Source organism: Solanum tuberosum, unplaced genomic scaffold, assembly GCF_000226075.1.
Source record: "Solanum tuberosum cultivar DM 1-3 516 R44 unplaced genomic scaffold, SolTub_3.0 scf00496, whole genome shotgun sequence".
In the NCBI taxonomy this organism is placed as follows: domain Eukaryota; kingdom Viridiplantae; phylum Streptophyta; class Magnoliopsida; order Solanales; family Solanaceae; genus Solanum; species Solanum tuberosum.
The window spans coordinates 140,649-161,300 of record NW_006239424.1 but is presented as its reverse complement, the minus strand read 5'-3'; the positions used below and the strand labels follow the sequence as shown (position 1 = coordinate 161,300).

Genomic DNA, 20,652 nt, shown 5'->3' with positions numbered 1-20,652 from the left:
CTTCTCACCCCTACGGCCCCCCCCCCCCCCCCGCATAGCGGGAGCTTAGTGCATCAGGATGCCTTTTTATGGGAGGAGATTCTAGCTTTGTAGTATGTGGATGAAACAAACAAATGACTATTCCCTTAAATAGACCATATACAAGCTCCAATTCTCGTTAGTAAAAGAACTAATCTTCTTCTGAGTTCTGAACACCTCTTAAGAGCTTTGGCTAAAAGGAACTCTCTACTTAGCCCTCTTAAATCTGAAAGATCTTGAGAAAAATTAAGATGCTCATCACTCTTTAAGTATCCAAGAAGCTAGTTAGAGTATCATACTTTCATACACGGTGCAACCCGTGGTGCATGATAACTGCTTGCTCCACCCAGGGGACTTCAAATGCAAATCTACTCTAGTACTGGTGGCAGGAACTGATTTTAGACATAAAAGGATGAAATGGAATTACCTTGGTTCTTGTAGCTTTCTTGATTTATATTCAAATACCTGATAATTTAAGACCCAGCACAATCAAATGAAGGTTCCTGCTAAGGATTATTGACTTCTTTAAATCTGTTTTCCTTAGAGAAATTCCGAACCCTTATTTCTATGACACTTCGTCCTTTCTGAACTGTTGTTTGATTGTTCGCATAGTGGCTTGATTCTTCTTCTCTTTTTGGAATCAAAATGTATTGACGCAGGCGACCTTTACTAGAAGGTGACAACTGGTGGCGAGGTCATGCAGCAGCCTTCTTGAAACATGTTCATTTGTCAGCACATATGCTCAGAAAAGGGCGTGTTAATCAAGTAAGTCTAGCTTTAGATCTCTAGGCTATTTTTGGCCGCAAATGTTTTGTGATGACATCCCTAAGTTCTAATCTGTGATCACCTAACAGTAAATCACGACCTTGTTTCCGGTTATTTATTTGGTTCTATGTTTGTAAGGACATATTGGAACCATGTGAATTGTGATGTCCTATCCTGTGAACTACATTTTTGATGTCTAAGTTATTTATAAACCATGTGAAGTTTGAACTGTCAGACTGTCATTAAGGCCTGTAATTTCATAAGTTTAAATTGGTTTGAGACTTCGATTCTAGTTCTGAAAAGCAACCGCTACGTCACGTGAGGCGATGCAAGGTGAGGGGTGATCACGCTGGGGGTAACAGTGCAACTTCACTGAAGTGCATGCTTAGATAGGACTTTGAACTGGCATGTGTGACACTGCAACTCCAGTCCACTTGATTGCAGATACTCTTATGCAACTTTTCTCCAGTCTTTGATACTTTCCTTCTTCTTCTTTCCCTCCTACTAAATTTGTCTTTTAGGTTCCTGAGCTCTACCACTGTTGTGAAAGGCGATCGCCTTGTTGCCAATGGCGAGAGGCAAGGTGAGGCGACCCTTCATCGCCTTTTAGCTCTGTGGCGAGGCGATCTTCAAAAGGCGGCGCCATGGCGACAAAGGCGAGAGGCGAGAAAGGTGTCACCTTTTGTATTTTCTTTAGAAAAGGCGACCAATTTAGGGTTTTAAAAGTTAAAAGGTAATTTTAGGGTTTTCGACTAGACTCCTCGGGCGACCGGCTAGAATTTTCCGGCGACTCCAAGTCCAACCAATGCGTTGTTCTTTCTTCTTCAAATTTCTTCTTCCTTTGTTTCTTTTTCCTTCTTCTTCTTCAGAGTCACTTCTACCTTTGTTTTTTTTCACTGTTTTGATTTTTGTTCTATTTTTTTCTCATTCAAGTTCTAAGTTACTATCTATTTTTCTTTTTTGAATTAAAATATTTGCTAATATGTTAATGCTATTGAGATTTTGATTATTTTTATATGCAATTAAATATTTTACTTTTTTGGTATTAATTGGGCCTCACTTCAAAAAGGCTAGCGCCTCGCCTTGTGGCGAGGCAGACCCATGTCGCCTTTTATCACCTTTCGCCATCCAAAACACTGAGCTCTACTATGTTATTGAATTCTAGGCAACAAGTCCTCGATATCCCTCAAAAGTTTGCAATGTCCTATATATATATATATTTTGAATCAAGTGAAACCATGAGCACTTTACATGTCTTATTTTGATTTTTTTTTTCTTTTTGGGCAGAAATAGGTTTTGAACCGTTGTGCTTATTGTATTTAGGTTCCATCTTAGCTCTTCTATGTTATTGATATTCAGGCAACAAGTCCTCATCCCTCAAAATTTGCAATGTCTTTTTTTCTTTATATATATATTGAATCAAGTGAAACTATGAGTACTTCACGTGTCTTATTTTGGATGTTTTGAACCCTTGTGCTTATTGTCTTCATTTTTTCTTATCCAAAAAAGAAAGTGTCTTCCGTTTAAAAAAAAATAACAACTTCCATATCTCTTTTTCAGGGGAAGTGTAAAGCAGCATACTTTATTGTGGTTTTGCATAATGTGAAATCTGTTGTAATTGCTGTGAGGGGAACTGAGACCCCCGAAGACCTCATAACTGATGGTTTAGGCAGGGAATGCTGCCTTACTGAAGAAGAATTAGATAGCCTGCTAAAGTAATCTATCTTTCTCTCTCTATTTTATCTTTCTATCTCCTCTACACACTCATTTGGTTCTTTTTACAAATTTACTTGCACTTAAATCTGCTTCTGGCATCCTTTGACTGCCTTCTTTGTTGACATTACATCTCTGCATTTATCTTTGGAATTCCAGCTGTGCTGCTGAAGTACTTCTTGATTAGGTACTTGTGACCATTAAAAATACCTTGCAAGTTCCCAATTGCTAGGACTTCTGGATAAATGTTTTTGGATCACCACCTCTCAATAGTTGCCCTTTTTCTCATGTCCGATTTTTAGGTTTTTGCAGATCATGGACACTTAGACTTGAAAAATAAAAAACCACTTTTTTTTTGACAAGGTAACAAATCTGTATATGAGTCACCAACCCAGAAGTGTTAACAACAATAACATACCCAGTGTAGTCACAAAAGTGGGGTATGGAGAAGGTAGAGTGTACTCAAACCTTAATCCTACCTTGGGAGGGGAGCGAGGCTGTTTCTGATAGACCCTCAAGCTCAAGGAGAAACATTTCAAATCAGACCGCAAAAATAAATAGCAGGAGTGACGATGCCATGCATAAATTCAACACAGAAGTGTTGGCAACCAAAAATTTACATCAGTGTGAATCCACAACCAAAAGAGTAAAATAGTAGACTATCACTAAAATAGAAACTGGATCATATATATTCTCTGAGTTGCACCAATAATAAAACTAAGGATGCAATTCATTTTAATCCTTTGCATAGAACTACTAGTGTCTTCAAAACACCTAGAATTCCTTTCTTTTCAAATTGTCCACCATATTACTGCAGAGACAATTCTCCATCTGTCATTGTTTGTGTTGCCATCCTCCTCAGCATTCCAGCTTGTTAGCACATCTGATGTTTTTCCTGGCATAGTCCAGATTATACCTCTGAAGCTGATAAACAGGTCCCGTCCCGTAACAGACTGACCACTTTACAATGAAGGAACATATGGCTAATTGTCTCTGCATTTTGTCTACATAAATAACATCTTTCACCATTGGATTCCCCTTTTCCTGAGATTCTCATGAGTTAGGACAGATTCTTCCGAACCAGTCAAGTAAAGATATATAATGACTTTCGATGGAATTTTTGACTTTCCATATTAGTTTCCCAGGAAAAAAACTGATCTGTGAGCGCATCTGATTCATGTTTTTGTAGGCAGAACTTACAGTATAGAGCCCTCTACTGTGATTGTTCTATCTTAAAGTGTCTTCCTTTCCTGCAGTCCCTTGCAGTGTTATCAAAAGCAAAAAGCGCGAAAAAACTCTAAGGTCCATTGGGGCTTTAAGTGCAAAAAAAATGTGGGCTTTAATTGAGAAAGGCACAAAGGGATAAAAGATACAACTATATATATATATATATATATGTATGTATGCATATGTTTAATCCAAGACTAATAATTATAAGCATCAATGTCAAATATATGACCAAATAAATTGAAGAAAAAAACTATAAAGTGAAATATCAATTGTTTAGTGTCACCTCTTCAGAAGAGGCTCATTGGCAAGGGAAAACATGCCTTATTACCTTGATAATGACACAGAAGCTCACATTAAGCCCACACCCACGTCGTGAAGACACGGGTCCGACACCAAAAGTGAAGAGTTATTGGCACCGTTACATATTAAAACACCATTGTACTAGTCATACAAATGTTGAACTGGTCTTCTTGTGTCTCTGCGTGTTGTTCCTCACCCTCGTATATCATTGTGTTCTTCACGACTTGAGTTATCACAGATGACTAAATGTGTGATGTTGTTCTTCTTTCTCTAAGGGTGTTTTCTTGGATTTCAATTGTAACTGGGTCTTTAGATTGGGCTTCATTCTCAGAGAAATTGGGAAATCTATGAATTAATGGGTATGTTTTGTTGGGTTAAAATTGGGCCCAAGTTCTGCAGTTGAGTAAAAGGTCCAAGTATACCTTTAAAAGCCCCATTTATGTTGCATGCACCACATTTGCCTTTGACCAATACTCTCCCCATTGAGTGACGTGCCCTGTCGATTTGACCCAGGTGTTAGCCATCACATCTCTAGCAAAGAAAGTTGATACTGTACTATTATCTAGCGGATAATTCAAAGGCTTTCCACTTCTTCTTCCTTTGATTTCAATTTCCACTTCAACCTCTTTAGGGATCTCCTTTCCGTCCCGCTTCACCTTGATTCGAGTTCAATGAAGATCTCCGGTCAAGTTATACGGCTAAGAAAATATTTGCGATACCCAACCAAGAAAAAAGAAAAAGAAAAAGATCAACAACCACAAAAAATTACCATAACTTTCCCTCCTACTACAATTGCACCAATTAATGTGTCTCAACATGAAAAACATGTAGAGAAAGAAACTCCAATAACTAAAAAAACAAAAGAAAAAGATAACTTAGATCCAGAAGAGATGATTATGAAACTCTTAGAGGCCTAGATGTATAAACAACATATAAGTAGTGTATATATAATGTATAATGATTTATAAAGGTGTATATACATCTCTATACATAATTATACAACATATATACATTATATAGTGTATAAGCAATGTATATATAATGTATAACAATGTATAAAGGTGTATATACACATCTTTTACATTGTAAAACAATGTATATGTTAGAATAGGAATAGGAACAAGAATAGTATATACAATCCTACTTAGAATAGAAATAGAAATAGGAATAGGAATATGAATAAGAATAAGGCAAAAGTACTCATTACCCCCCTGAACTTGAAGCTTTTTATACGGTGTACACCTAAACTAAATTCCGTTTTAATTACCCCCCCGAACTTGTTTATTCCTCCGTCGCGTACACCTTTTTCGTCCACCTGGCGTAGAAATTGACAACAATCTCTACTAGGCGCGTGAGGAAGTGATTTTTTGCCACATCATAACGCTACAGCGATAAAAAAACGTAAAATCTTCATTTTTCTTTAATATTTGGCATATTTTAAACGAAAAATAGGGTAAAATGTAAATGAAAAGTAAAGGAAACAAAGATTAACACTTACTTGGTAAGAATTTCAGACAAATTTGAAATTTAATCGACCAACTTCACGTCTAGAAAAACCCAAATCCAAAAGGAGTTCCGCGAAATCAGCCCTTATTCAAAAATAACTTTTAAACAATGAATTTTAAATTTAAGAAATTTATTTTTTGCAATATTAATTTATCCAGGTGGCTATTATTTATCCAGGTGGAAATCCTCATCACCAATTTAGACAGTTGTCGCGCGCGTGTAGTCCTAACATGAGTAGGTGGATGAAAAAGGTGTACGCGACGGAGGAATAAACAAGTTCGGGGGGGTAATTAAAACGAAATTTAGTTTAGGTGTACACTGTATAAAAAGCTTCAAGTTCAGGGGGGTAATGAGTACTTCTATATAGAATCGTACTTGGAAAAGGATTATAATGTGTAGTGTCCTAGTTGGGAAAGGATCTATATAGGGTCTCAATGTATTAATGTAGAGACACAATTCAATAATATTTTTTCTCCAATATTTCTCACATGGTATCAGAGCCTGTATGATCTTGGTAGAGAATCAAAGAGCTTCTGTTGTCAATGGGCGGCTATTACCCATAGATGCCGCCCGTCTGGCCAACGATAAAAAACCATAGAAAGTAAGGAAAAATGAACTATACTCACATAAGTGATTTCTTGGGTTAGATTAAGGAATCAAGAAGACATTGAACATTTGTTGTAGCAAATTTGTGATTTTCTTTTTGCTCCCATTATTGACTAAATTTTCTGTACTTGGTTTCTGCATGGCATATAAGCACCACTATTTGACTATTCTCCATTTTTTTTTTTGTTTCTTAATACATCATTCTCTTTCAGTGGCGATCATTGTGACCCATGCATTCGTCAAAGAGTGGTTTCATCCACTCCACACTATGCACACTCCGGGGTAGTTGAGGCCGGACGTGATCTTTACGTGCAAGTAGATGGAAATTATGGAGATGGTATAGTGCATTGCCTTTTGTATTATTTATTGATTTCCTGTTTTTCTGTCGAAAAATTTAAGAGATTCAATTTTGTACTGTTTTTTAATTCTTACGAGCTCTCTCTTGCAGTGCTTTGGTGGAAGCATTGGCTTATGCTTGTACTTGTTTATTTATGACCGGAAATCAGTTGTAGCATCAATTTAGATGCTGAGATTAGTTACTAGTGCTCGAATTGCAGGTTGATATGATTGATATGAAGAATTGTGTAGAAAAGGGCCCTTATATAAGTTACTTTCCTCATGAGTCCATTTGGATTCCCTGAGCTCCGAGGAAGGTTGTTTTTGTATAGTTAGCGCTAGGGGTGCAATCTTAACAACGGAGAATCTGAGGAAGAGGAGGATTACCTATGTTATCTGGAGATTTATGAGTAAGAGTGCAGGCAAGAATGTAGATCATCTTCTTTTGCATTGTAGGTGGCTAGTCGGTAATGAAGGGTGGTCCTCAATTTGTTTGGAATGCAATGGATGATGTCGGATACAATGAAGGAAGCTTTGCATAGTTGGACTCATAGAAGGGGCAAGAGAAGCTCGAGGTCATGGTGTGTTACCCCTTTAGCATACATGTGGGTTATTTGGAATGACAGGAATAGGAGGGCATTTGAAGGGGTAGAACTTGAATTTGTAAAAATTTAAAGTAGTGTTTTGTCTCTAGTTTCTTTTTGGTGTACTTACAAGGTCCCTATTTGTATAGAAGATTGAATCTCTTTCGTTGAGAACCATATTTTTGTCTAGGTTCTCTTCTTTTGGTATATGACTTGTATACGGGGCTTCCCTCAATTGTTAATAAATTATTTGCCTTGTCAAAAAAAATATACATGAAGCCATGCAGTGAATTGCTTTTTCTTTCCCCTTTGAATTAAACCTACACATTTTCTATGATACTTTTGTAAAAATATGTGTGCTTCGTCTATATCAGGTGGATTTCTCTCCTCATTGCTGGGAGTAGGATGTGAGTGTGAGGGATATGGTGTGCGAATAGTGGGACATTCCCTTGGAGGAGCGATTGCTGCAGTACTGGGAATGAAGGTATTCATTTTTCTGATGAAATGCATTCCTGGACTTTTCTTCATCATGTTTGGGCGCTCTTTGTACAGGACATGCATTGCTGTTTTCTCCCCCCCACCCCCATAGACGCACACCCAAAAAACACTTTTTCTTCATTAATCATCTGAATGATTGAATGAAATTCACTCGTTTGTTTATCTGGCTGATCTTCTTTGTTAAGATCACATTATTACATTGGTAAAGAACTAAATATATTGATCTGATATTTAATGGATAGTAATCAGCTCTAAAAAAATATGCTGTCAATAGATTTCATCAGCTATCTGTGGGGTATAATCTGAATTGGAGTACATATCTTCAAAATATATATACTTGAATGTGCAAGACCATTTAATAGAAAATACAGTTCCTTTAATTGGTAACTGAATTGGTGATTAATGCACCCTGATTTTATGAATATACTCATTTTGTGTTAACAATGGCAGATTAGTTCAAGCACAGAATCAGGAGTTTTATTGTTATATCTGTATTGAAACCCTAGTAAATATATTAAATCTTCTAATGGTCACTTGGATCTTCCAAGGTGCCTATATATCTTCATGTATTACCAATCAGTTCTTCTCTAAATAATTTATATTTCTGGAGTTAGTACATGTAGTTTATTTATAAATCAAATCGCTATATTGTGTTGAGCAGCTACGCAAACAGTACCCAGATTTACACGTCTACACATATGGTGCTCTCCCATGTGTGGGTCTGGTGGTAGCAGATGCTTGTTCAGAATTCATTACCAGGTATTGCCAGTGTGTGATTATCTGTGAGACAATTAAGTGTTGCTGCTCATATGCTATAAAATTAACTTCCGTTCTTGTTAACATCTTTTCAGCATTGTAAACAATGATGAATTTTCAGCGCGCCTTTCAGTAGCATCAATTATGAGACTTCAAGCAGCTGCACTTAAGGCACTATCAGAAGATGGCACTATTGATATTACAACAATTCTTAAACTTGCTCACCACTTTACTTCATTGACTGTCTGTCAGAAAAGCATGAACGATGGAGAATCGTCAGTGAATTCTTTGACAGTAATGTCAAGTTGTACAAACCAAATCAACCATAGCCAACTTGAAAATGGTACTACTGAACTTTTTGAATTTGCCATATGAATACATGCCTCATTTAATCATGTTGTGTCTGGTTTACTGTATTTGTCTGTAGCTTCTTCTAGTTGTAACTATTTCATGCAAAAGTGCTACTGCTATTTCTGCAGGATTGGCAAAGCGTGAAGCAGGATCCTCTGTTTTGCATGACATAGATACAGATTTTAGCTGTGATGATGAAATCGTTTCAACTGAATCATCAAATCGTTTCAGCAGTCCATTCAATTGCTCCACTTCTGATTCGAGTCCATTTAGTGATCCTTTAACCGAATTTATGGAGGCTGTTCCATCTTCTGAAAATAAGTCATCATTGAGTATCCCAGAGTTGTATTTACCTGGTCTTGTTATTCATATTGTGCCACAGAAGGATGGTCTTCATAAACCATTGTGGAAGCGCTGGAAAAGTTGGGAGAGAAGATGCAGGTTTAGGGCGTATGTAGCGAAAAGAGAAGCATTCAAAGATATAATAGTATCACCATACATGTTCCTGGACCATCTACCTTGGAGGTATTTGAATTAGCATGTTTTATTTTATTTTTTCAAAATGGATTTTCCGTAGACATAATACTAACATCTACTTCTTCAGATGTCAGAATGCACTGGAAAACATACTGAAGACTGGACAACTTAAAACGCCAGATGATGCATCTGAAATTGTGTGATTGCTACTAAAGCAGTGGCTTTAGGCCCCAAAAATTCAGTTACGAAAACATAAGGAGATATATATATATACATACATAAAAGAGACAACCACATCTGATGAAGGCATTGTAAAATGACATATACTTTTAAGTTATACATACCCTCGAGCTAGGTATAATTGGTTGGTAGATGGATACCTATTTACATATGTATATGAGTACTACTATGACTTTTCAGTTTTAATATTGTATGCCCGATGTGTCATTTAGGTTTCAGATTTATTTTTGTACTTGTTTATGAGTGTTTTTTTGCATAGTAGATTTGTCAGAGTTAATAGGTATGTTTGGAGCAAAAAATGAAGAAAAACTTGAGAGTGCAGCAATTGGCCGTGCGCCGAGCAGCCACACTGCCAACTGCCAAGCCCGCACCGAGTCTAGAGGAAAAAATAGAGATAAGGCTGAAAAGGAGAGCCTCTGTAAAATTGGCCATGACTATCTGGCCCGCGCGTGGAGCGTATGACCAAAAATATGATTGGGTCAAATTTATTTAATGGCTTGTAAATGCCCAAAAAATCGTCCGGAAGTTATATCACTAAAATATAAATTGGCTAACACGCACAAAAAATTTGAGGAAAATGCTTAATTCAGTAAAATGTCTAAAAAATGTGAAAAAAATGGTGAGGCTTCACGTATTTGCCTAAATTGACTCGTGAGAATGTACGTAATGAGAAAATTGCACATTCGCAAAGAAATCGTCTGGAAGGCATATCACCAAAACATTAATTGGTTAACATACATGAAAAATTGAGAAAAACTACTTAATTCCTGTAAAAATGATCCTAAATGGACTCTGAAAATGGTGAGATTGTAAGTATTGCTCCATCATCTTCCTACAAAGGGTTCCGCAAAGAAATCTTCCGAAAGCCATATCACCAAAATATTCATGGGCTAAAACATACGAAAAATCAAGAAAGTCGCGTAGTTCCTAAAAGTTGGCTCGTAAATGCGAAAATATGCCTTAAAATGGTATACGCCATGTTTCCCCAACTCATTACAGAGGTCCTCATAAAGTTTTTTCAAAAAAAAAATTGAGAGCTCCAATGCATCAGATTCATGGGCTAATACACACGAAAAGTTGAGAAAGTCGGTTAATTCCTAAAAGTTGGCTCGTAGATGAGAAAATATGCCTTAAAAATGGTGGTACAATACACAATGCTAACCCACTCATTACAGAGGTCTTTCTAAAGTATTTTCAGAAAAAATGTTTGGGTGCTCCAAGGCGCTAGAACCATGGATTAATACACACGACAAATCATGAAAGTCGGCTAATTTCTAAAGTTGGCTCGTAAATGCAAAAATATGCCTTAAAAATGGCGGGACTACACGAAATGCTTCTCAACTCATAATGTTTTTTCAGAATTTTTTTTGGGTGCTCCAAGGCTCTAGATCCATTGCCTTATACACACGAAAAATCATGAAAGTTGGCTAATTCTTAAAAGTTGGCTCGTTAATGTGAAAATATGCCTTAAAAATGGTGGGACTATACACAATGCTTCCCCAACTCATTACGGAAGATCTCATAAAGTCTTTTAAAATAAAATAAAATTGGGTGGTCCAAGGTGCAAGATCCATGGACTAATACACACGAAAAATCGAGATAGTCGGCTAATTCTAAAAGTTGGCTCGTAAATGCAAAAATATGCCTTAAAAAATTGTGGGACTATACACAATGCTTCCCCAACTCATACGGCAGTCCGCATAAGTTTTTTCGAAAATATAAGGTGCTAGATCCATAGGCTAATATACACGAAAAACTAAGAAAGTCGGCTAATTCTTAAAAGTTGCCTCATAAATGGAAAAATATGTCTTAAAATGGTGGGACTATACACAATACATCCCCAACTCATTACGGAGGTCCTCATAAAGTTTTTTCAGAATTTTTTTATTAGGTCTCCAAGGCGCCAGATCCATGGGCTAATACAGACAAAAAATTAAGAAAGTCGGCTAATTACTAAAAGTTAGTTCGTAAATGTCAAAATATACCTTAAAATGGTGGGACTATAGGCAATACTTTTCCAATTCATTACAGAGGTCCTCATAAAGTTTTTTTTCATAAAAAAAATTTGGGTTCTCCAAGGAGCCAGATCTATGGGCTAATACACACGAAAAACCAAGAAAGCTACATAATTTTGAAAAGTTGGCTCGTAAATGTGAAAATATGTCTTAAAATGGTAGAACTATATGCAATGCTTCTCCAGCTCACTATGGAGGTCCTCATAAAGTTTTTTTAGAAAAAATTTTGGGTTCCCCAAGGCGTTAGATCCATGAGATAATACATACGAAAACTCAAAAAATTGCCTAATTCCTGTAAAATGGATCCCTGTGCAAAAAATGGTGAGGCTTCACATACTGCTCCCCCAACTCCCTACGAAAGGATATGTAAAGGTTTTGCAAAAAAATCATCTAGAAGTCATATCACCAAAATATTCTTTGGCTAACACACACGAAAAATTGAGACAATCGCCTAATTCCTGATAAATATCTCCTAAATTCTCAAAAATTTGTGAGACTTCGCATACTGCTCCCCTAACTCCCTAGGTAGAGTTCCGTAAAGGTTTCTAAAAATCGTCTGGAACCCATAACAACAAAATATTTATTGGTTTACACACACAAAAAATTGAGAAAATCGCTTTATTCTGTAAAATGGATCTTAAATTTCCAAAATATGTGTAAAAATGGTGAGGTTTCACGTACTCCATCAACTCCTACGGAGAGTTTCGTAAATATTTTTGCAAAAAAAATCGTCTGGAAGTTATATCACAAAAACATTCATGAGTTAACACACTAAGAAAATTATCTAATTGTATAAAATGTATCATAAATGCCCAAAATTTGGGTAAAATTAGTGAGGCATCACGTACTACTCCGTTAACTTCATATGGAGAGTTCCGTAAAGGTTTTGTGAATAAATCATCATGAGTCATATTACCAAAATATTCATGGGGCAACACACACGAAAAACTGAGAAAATCTCTCAATCTTAGTAAAATGACTCCTAAATACCCAAAATATGTGCAAGATATTGTGAGGCTTCACATACTGCATCCCCAACTCGATATGGAGGTTTTCATAAAGCTTTTGCAAAAAAATCATCCAAAAGTCATATCACCAAAATATTCATGGGCTAACACACGAAAAATTGAGAAAATTGCCTAATTCCTTTAAAATGGATCCTAAATTTCCAAAATATGTACACAAAAGGGTGAGGCTTCACATACGTATTGCTCCCTTAACTCCTTACAGGAAGTTTCGTAAAGGTTTTGCAAAAAAATTATCGGAAGCAAATATAACCAAAATATTTATGATCTCTCACACAAGAAAAATTGAGAAAATCGTCTAATTCCTGTAAAATGACTCCTAAATGCCCAATATATGTGCAAAAAATAGTGAGGCTTTACGTATTGCTCCACCAACTCCCTACGATGGGTTCCGTAAAGGTTTTGCGAAAAAATCGTCTGTAAGGCATATTACCAAAATCTTGATGGTCTAATACACACGAAAAATTGAGAAAATCGCCTAATTCCTGTAAAATGACTCCTAAATGCCCAATATATGTGCAAAAAATAGTGAGGCTTTACGTATTGCTCCACCAACTCCCTACGATGGGTTCCGTAAAGGTTTTGCGAAAAAATCGTCTGTAAGGCATATTACCAAAATCTTGATGGTCTAATACACACGAAAAATTGAGAAAATCGCCTAATTCCTGTAAAATGGATCCTAAATACCCAAAATATGTGCAAAATATGGTGAGACTTCACTTACTGCTCCTCCAACTCCCTACAAAGAGTTATGTAAAGGTTTTACAAAAAAATCGTCTGAAAGTCATATCATTAAAATATTCACGGGCTAACACACAATTCTAGTAAAATGGTTCCTAAATACCTAAAATATATGCAAAAAAAAAATGGTGAGGCTTCATGTACTGCTTTCCTAACTCCCCACGGTGGGTTCCGTAAAGGTTTTGCAAAACAATCATCTGAAAACAAAATCGTCTATTTCCTCTAAAATGACTCCTAGATGTCCAAAATATATGAAAAAATGATGAGATTCCTTGAGTCATTATAATATGTGGTGTTGTATTACCGTAAGGTAGATTGAAATTCCATTAATAATAAATGTCTTCTAATTAAATTTGCAAGCTTCATTTTAAATTTATTTATTGCCTTTTTTATAATATTCTTATTTGAATTATTGAACTCTTTCTCGATAAGACAAATTTCATTTTATTCCTCCATGTGTATATTTCTTTAATTAGATCAGGATGAATCAACTAATTTTTGATCCAGTCAAAAGAAATTCACATATCTTTCTCTACAATAATTAATTAATAAATTATATAAAAAATGATGTTCACATAAGGCAGGCTTATAATAGCATCATAGACTAGGCTTTTGTTGTATTTCCAATTATGTTAAATGGTATTGGACCCCTTTGTTGAATATTCTCCCTACACAAACGAGAAAAAAATTGCATACGTTAGTTATAAAAAACATTTTTATGTTTCTTTTGGACTAGACAATAAACAAAAACAAACAAAAAAATGTTGGTCTATGTTCAAATTGTAACACGTAAGAAATTAACAAGAGTGAACAGAATTGGAGATAACATATGTTAGTTTACTTAGTAGTTTTTCTTTGATCAGTTTTAATTGTGGACCTGATACTCTAAATTCGCCTCAATATTAAATAAAAATCTTCTATGGTATTTTCTTTTTTGCTATTAAATCAGATATCAAACTGTATAATTTGCTTATTTAGTGTTGTTTCTTCGAATTTCATCCTTTTTAGTTATTATGTTTACATTTTGTACCTATCAAATATAAAGTTTGTGGCCAAAAGCTAAAATGAATAGTTAAAATGACACAATCTACATATATATATATCGGAGAAAAGACAATTAAGTTATTATAATACGTAGTTAGTCTATGTTTACCTTCAAATAGAAGAAGGAAAATTGAACAATCAAATCAGAGTAGTTAACTTTCTTTTTCATTTAAATTTCAACAAAATTGTCATTATATTTGGTAAAATAATTCTTTGACCGGGTCAATTCAATAATTGTGTTGTTTAATCCCTTTTTAATTGCTCAAAGCAACTTTTACTCTAAATCTTAGATTTTGTCTCTACTCTCTATTGGTGCTTTGTCTGATGTACTATCTTTCCGTTCGGTGTCTATACTCGCATTGAGGCCCCGACTTATTAATTTAAATTTGTGCTACATATATAAAAGTCATTGTAAGTAGAGAACACTCTTTTTTTTCTTTTCATACTCACAGATTAAATCTAAAATATCTTATTAAGAATGAAAGAATGTTATCCGTCCAATATGTGCTAATTACATCTCAAATAGTATAGTATACTGTTGTGATGGCAGAAAGAACCAACTGATCATATATACCAGAGTCCAGAGGTAGACAAGTGTGTTTATGATATATGATATGGGGGACCCTTTAATTTGTTAACTAGAATATAATGAGCATTAAGCCTTTATTTTATTAATTCACAACTTAATTATTTTATCGAGTATCTGATAGCTATTTTTCATCAATATAAATATTGAGTAATTTTATCTTTCAACTAACTTAGGTAAATAAGAAAAAATCACCTACACATAATACATAATATATTAAGCTAAAAATGAGGTTAGAAGTATTTGAAACAAATATATTCTAAATTAATTTGAATGGCCCTATAATTAATTTTTTTCTAAATCGTGTGACACGGCAAAGTATAAATATATTCTTCACGGAAGTCGGATTATTTTACCAACTTTTGTCACTTTCAAGTTCCAAATGATATTAGAGAAGCCCAGTGTCTGATTCATTAATTCATGGGCAATTATAGGACTATATATAACTATATGATAGTTTTGCAGCATTATATTATATTAGATATTGCATTTTTATACCGATAGAACAGAAAATTTACATGAGCCAATCGAAGAGCTACTATATTAAATTATATATGTTTAAGAAAAATGTATACTATCATAAATCTCTAGTAACTTTGATGGTAGTAGTAGTATATACACTCCCCATGCTATAAACATTTGTTTAGTACTTCCACATCCACCCAACTATTGTAACCTCGATAAGTTTTCAAATTAAATGATCACACACTTCAATATTGATATTAGTGCATGTATAAAGAGGCTTGAAACTAGCTTTATAATGACGGAGTCAAGATTTTCATTAAAGGAGTTTAAAATATAAAGAAGTCAAAAGGGGTTCAACGTTACTGTATATACATTTTTTTTTAAAAAAAACATATGTAAATAGTATAATTTTTTGTCCAAGGAAATTCGAATGAACCCCTCAATCCTTCCTAACTACACCCTTGTCGGTTCGAGTCTTATCTCCATGTTTGCCGATCACTATATATAAAACAAATTTCGATATGTTTGGTTCATTATTTAGAGAATTAAATAAGAAACAGATAATCAAGTAAATAAAAATATGTTATTTTAAATTTAGATGAGACTCTCTGTAACTTCATCATGATGAGGTACAAGCTACATCAGCATATTATATAATTTCTGCAGTAGATATTTTCAAAGTATTCTTATTTGGGGAAATTAGTTTAGACATTTATTTTGTCATTTATTCTGGAGGTCTACTCTCAAATTAAACGTAAGTGGTATAGTCTGTCCATGTTAATCAATTGTGACTGAACTATTTCATTAGCGATTCTACTTCAATAATATTCTCGTAATACGTAAATTCTTTCTATTTTATAGAAATTACTGTCGTAGTACCAATTGATGAAGATCTTTATTCAACAAAAAAAAAAAGAAAAGAGACAAGCATCTAAAGACATGAATTATTATCAAAGAGAGGCCTCAACAAATACTAATTAAGTGAAAGAGCAAGAAAGTAAAGAGGTGATGATGTATTCCTTATGTATATGTATCTGTGTCGCTTGGCAAGAATACCTATTAATCAGTTGACCTATCTCTATATGACTCATACTATAAGAAGTGAGTGTATGAGCCAAGTGCATTTAGTATTGACATTTGATACTATTGGACTTAGCGTTGGGCTAACGTGTAATGGGTAGACTAATTATAAGCTATGAAATTTTTTCAGATTTTGAATTTCTAAAAAATCACAAGTCTGAAATTTGAAATTGCACCATGATACGAAAATCTGAAACATATTGGAAAATTTTGAATTTTGATTTTGTCCAAATTATGTTCACCCCTAATTATAGTACGTAATTAATTTGGATCTATCACTAAAAACAGATTGGATAAAGCCTAATAATTTGTTACCTTTCCATATTATAATTCTAGCTTGCAAACTTGAAAGTCCAGTTCCTTGTACCTAGTCTGCAACGTAACATGCATGTGTAAATTCTTATAAATGATACCAACGTTAGACCAAAGTCCATTTCGTTTAACTAAAGGTCGAATACTGTTAATAGTAGTGACTTAAAAGATAAGCAAAGATTATAAGTTAGTTAGGATTAGTAACTAACTGTTAGTTAAGTTAGTTATGCCTTACTAGTTTGTTACAAGCTTACAAGCTATTGTATATAAATATATACATGTACATATTGAATACAGAATGAAGAAATAATAAGAATGAAAGCATAGAGTGTTTTTCATCTTCTTTAAAGATTACTTCATTTTCTTCCTGATCTCTATTACTTCTTCTTACTCTCATTGTTCTTGTTCTTCTTCTCCCTAATTCTAAGATTCATAAAACTACAAATACGTTCAATTAAACACTAGAGATCGATCAGAGATTGTATCAATTTTAAAGTTTTAAGTTTGATAGTTGAAAATTTTATCTAGTATGTATAGATAATCCATTCAATATCAATAAAAAAAAAAGTGATTTAAAATCCGATCTAAAATTTCTGATTCCACTACTGTTCTTCTTCTTTTTTTTTTAGGTAAAATTTGCTAGCAATTATTATTGGGTTGGTCATTTTTCATTTGTAAAGAAAGTACAAGTTAAAAAAATATGATGGGTACATCTAAAACTCGTGTTTGGGTGAATAAAATGTATGGATTCATGTCACTCAAATCTCAATCTTGGAAGAATAATAAAATATAGAGCTTTTTCTGTAGATACATGAATATACTAGGTTTCTTTTTTACCCTAAAAAGGGAACTAATAATTTTAGTGAAAAGGTTGGGCCATACGTGTTGACTTTCTTCCGAGTAAACTCCTATAGAGAAGAATTATCGCGTTGACCATCTTGATTTTTTTTTATTAGTATTATTTTACAACTTACTATAAATATAATGTGTGAAGACAAAACTCATGGGAAGTTAAATTTAATAAAGCTAAATCGTCATCCACGAAGCAAGATTAATATTTCGCATAATTGAATCAATAATTAGAAAAATTAAGAATACCACTAAGCAGTGTATTGCTTTTATATTGGTATGCATTAGCCTCTACTACACAACGATACTTTCAGGACTACGCAACTAAGAATTTAGAATTTTGAGTTTAGAATTTATATTCGCTCATCGCCCTCAACTTCCAACACATGACTTGTCACATGCAATTCATCACTTATGTCCACCATCTTACTACCATCATCACCAACCTTCATTTTATAATTATTAACATTAATAAATATTACTACATCATAACTATCATTGATGACCACCATCATCATCGACCATTTTTAGTGCATGGTTCATTAAAAAAACCATTTATATATGTATATAACAGTACCATGTGGATTAATATTTTTTTTCCTGTCTTTTATAAATGTAATAGTAGTAATTTATTTAAATTCTACATTTATCAAGTTTAAATATAGCTAATATACGTTCAGATGCTAAATAAACAATTTTAATTATTATCGGTTTGAATCTAAATATAATATCTCAATATATATTCAAACATGTATTCATATTTAGACATCCAAAAATAAACAAACAACTAAATTTTAACCACACCAAATATTAGATATCTTAGGTTGTCATCATCAAAATCAATTTAGTGCATAACTAACTTAATATTCAACAAGCTTATGGGGAGAAAAATAATTATTTTAGAGACCATTTATCAATTGTGAATTGGTCCTACTTTAATTAGATTATGGTATATATGGTGAAACTTTCCTTTTTAGGACATATTTTTTCATACTAAGATACACTATAAAAAGAATAAGAAAAATTGAGGGAAGAAAAAATAAATTAAAACACGCTAAAATTCGTCCACATAGCAAACGCACCTTTGAAGTCAACCACTTGAAAAGAAATTAGAAAAACCGTATTTTTATATTATGTTTTTTGGCTTTATTTTATTTGTAGCCGCAAAAATTAAACAAATAATTTGAGCCCAAACCGACCACTTAATTTAATACATTTATTGGAATTTTTCCTTGCTCAGTCAAATTACTCGCCAAACATGCCTTTATTTTCTTCATTTTTCCCCTGTACACCCCACGTCCCCTCTCTCCATACCCCACCTCAACAACACCTTTTTCAATTCTCACCATATAGTCCATGACAAATAAACACAATATATAAATAACCCTTGATATATATAATTCATCTAGAGCTCTCACTCCCTCTCTAGTTCTTCCTAGCTCTTAAATAATATTACTATCTTTTGAATTCATACAATGCTTAGGTTACCAAATATTCCAAATCTAAACTTTCCTACATTTTCAGAAGTGTTTTTGCCTAAGCCATGTATGGTAAAACCAAATGAAGGTATCTCAATTGCACCTGCACCACCTTTGACATTACAACAACTACTGCGTCTCAGTCCCAAACTATCACCTGCTAAGGAAATATCGAAGAACATTGCTCCTAGTGTTACTACTAGTACTGATAATATTGCAATGGATCGTCGTTGTAGTAATAGTAGTAGTAGTAGTAACACTGGGAGATTGTCTTCCATGTGGAGAGAAGTTCAAGGGTCAAAAAACTGGGAAAACCTAGTAGATCCATTGGACTCTCTCCTCCGATCAGAGATTATTCGTTATGGAGAGTTTGTGGCTGCTTGTTATGATGCATTTGATCTTGATCCAAATTCAAAAAGATACTTAAATTGCAAGTATGGGAAGAGGAGGATGTTGAGTGAAGTAGGGTTAGGTGAATCAGGTTATCAAGTGACAAAATACATATATGCTACTCCAGACATAATAAATGTCTTCCCAAATAATATTAGTATTGGCTCATCATGTGGAAAATGGATTGGTTATATTGCAGTATCAAATGATGAAGAAACAAAGAGACTTGGGAGGAGAGATGTGGTTGTTACTTTTCGTGGAACGGTCACTAGCCATGAATGGATAGCCAATTTGATGAGCTCATTAACTCCTGCTCGTCTTGATCCTCATAATCCGAGACCTCAGGTTAAGGTTGAAGCTGGATTCTTGAGTTTGTACACTTCCAATGAGGACAAGAAGTTTGGCCTTGGAAGTTGTCGCGAGCAATTACTATCTGAGATAGGGAGAGTAGTAAATAAGTATAAAGGAGAGGAACTGAGTATAACTTTAGCTGGACATAGCATGGGGAGTGCATTAGCACTCTTACTAGCTTATGACATTGCAGAGTTAGGGTTGAATACTCATGATGATCACACTGTACCTGTAACCGTTTTTTCCTTTGGAGGGCCAAGAGTTGGAAACTCAGGCTTCAAAGAGAGGTGTGAAGAGTTAGGTGTAAAAGTGTTGAGAATAACAAATGTAAATGACCCTATAACAAAACTTCCTGGGGTTTTTCTAAATGAGAATTTTAGGGTTTTGGGTGGAAAGTATGAGGTACCATGGAGTTGCTCATGTTATGCACATGTTGGAGTTGAAATCTTGTTAGATTTTTTCAAGATGCATAATCCTTCTTGTGTACATGACTTGGCTACTTATCTTAGTTTGCTCAAATGTCCAAAGAGGTTGCATGTTCAAAGAGAAGAAGACATTGATTTTATCAATAAAGCAAAGGAGTTTGTCATTTCTGGATTAAACTTCAATGCAGCCTTGCAATGGAAAAATGCTGCTATGAATATGGTGAACATGGTTCAATCCCAAAGGACTTAGAAACATCATGGTCTAGAGTGATGTTTTTGAACCAAAAAATAGATAGTGTTTTTTGGTTCAATTATACATAGATTATTTTTCATCCCTCTAGAAATTAAGATCATGAGGTTTATAGTTTGCAATACATATATAATGATTGTAAATAATGCAAGAGAAATAAACTCTAAATCACAATCTACATTGTTTAATTATTATTTTGCAATCGTTTGATTTAGGTACATATCTAAGGAGTTACAACTCTAGCCTGACTACTTATTATCA

The 20,652-nt window shown here is 34.2% G+C and overlaps 2 protein-coding genes across 2 annotated transcripts in view; both read left to right on the top strand.

The window, feature by feature from the left end:
- The window catches only part of LOC102598469 (sn1-specific diacylglycerol lipase beta), a 16,955-nt gene extending 7,353 nt beyond the window's left edge, over positions 1–9,602 (top strand). Inside the window, exons 7-14 of the mRNA XM_006364610.2 lie at positions 678–783; positions 2,344–2,498; positions 6,351–6,475; positions 7,433–7,542; positions 8,218–8,315; positions 8,408–8,655; positions 8,792–9,188; positions 9,268–9,602. Of these exons, the coding sequence (XP_006364672.1) occupies positions 678–783; positions 2,344–2,498; positions 6,351–6,475; positions 7,433–7,542; positions 8,218–8,315; positions 8,408–8,655; positions 8,792–9,188; positions 9,268–9,343 (1,315 nt within the window). The 3' untranslated portion in view covers positions 9,344–9,602. The remainder of the gene's footprint in view (positions 1–677; positions 784–2,343; positions 2,499–6,350; positions 6,476–7,432; positions 7,543–8,217; positions 8,316–8,407; positions 8,656–8,791; positions 9,189–9,267) is intronic.
- Positions 9,603–18,953: 9,351 nt separating this feature from the next.
- Positions 18,954–20,392, top strand: LOC107058387 (galactolipase DONGLE, chloroplastic-like). The gene has a single exon (XM_015304032.1). The coding sequence runs from the start codon at positions 18,973–18,975 to the stop codon at positions 20,389–20,391; it is 1,419 nt and encodes a 472-aa protein (XP_015159518.1). The 5' UTR covers positions 18,954–18,972; the 3' UTR covers position 20,392.
- Positions 20,393–20,652: the final 260 nt, after the last annotated feature.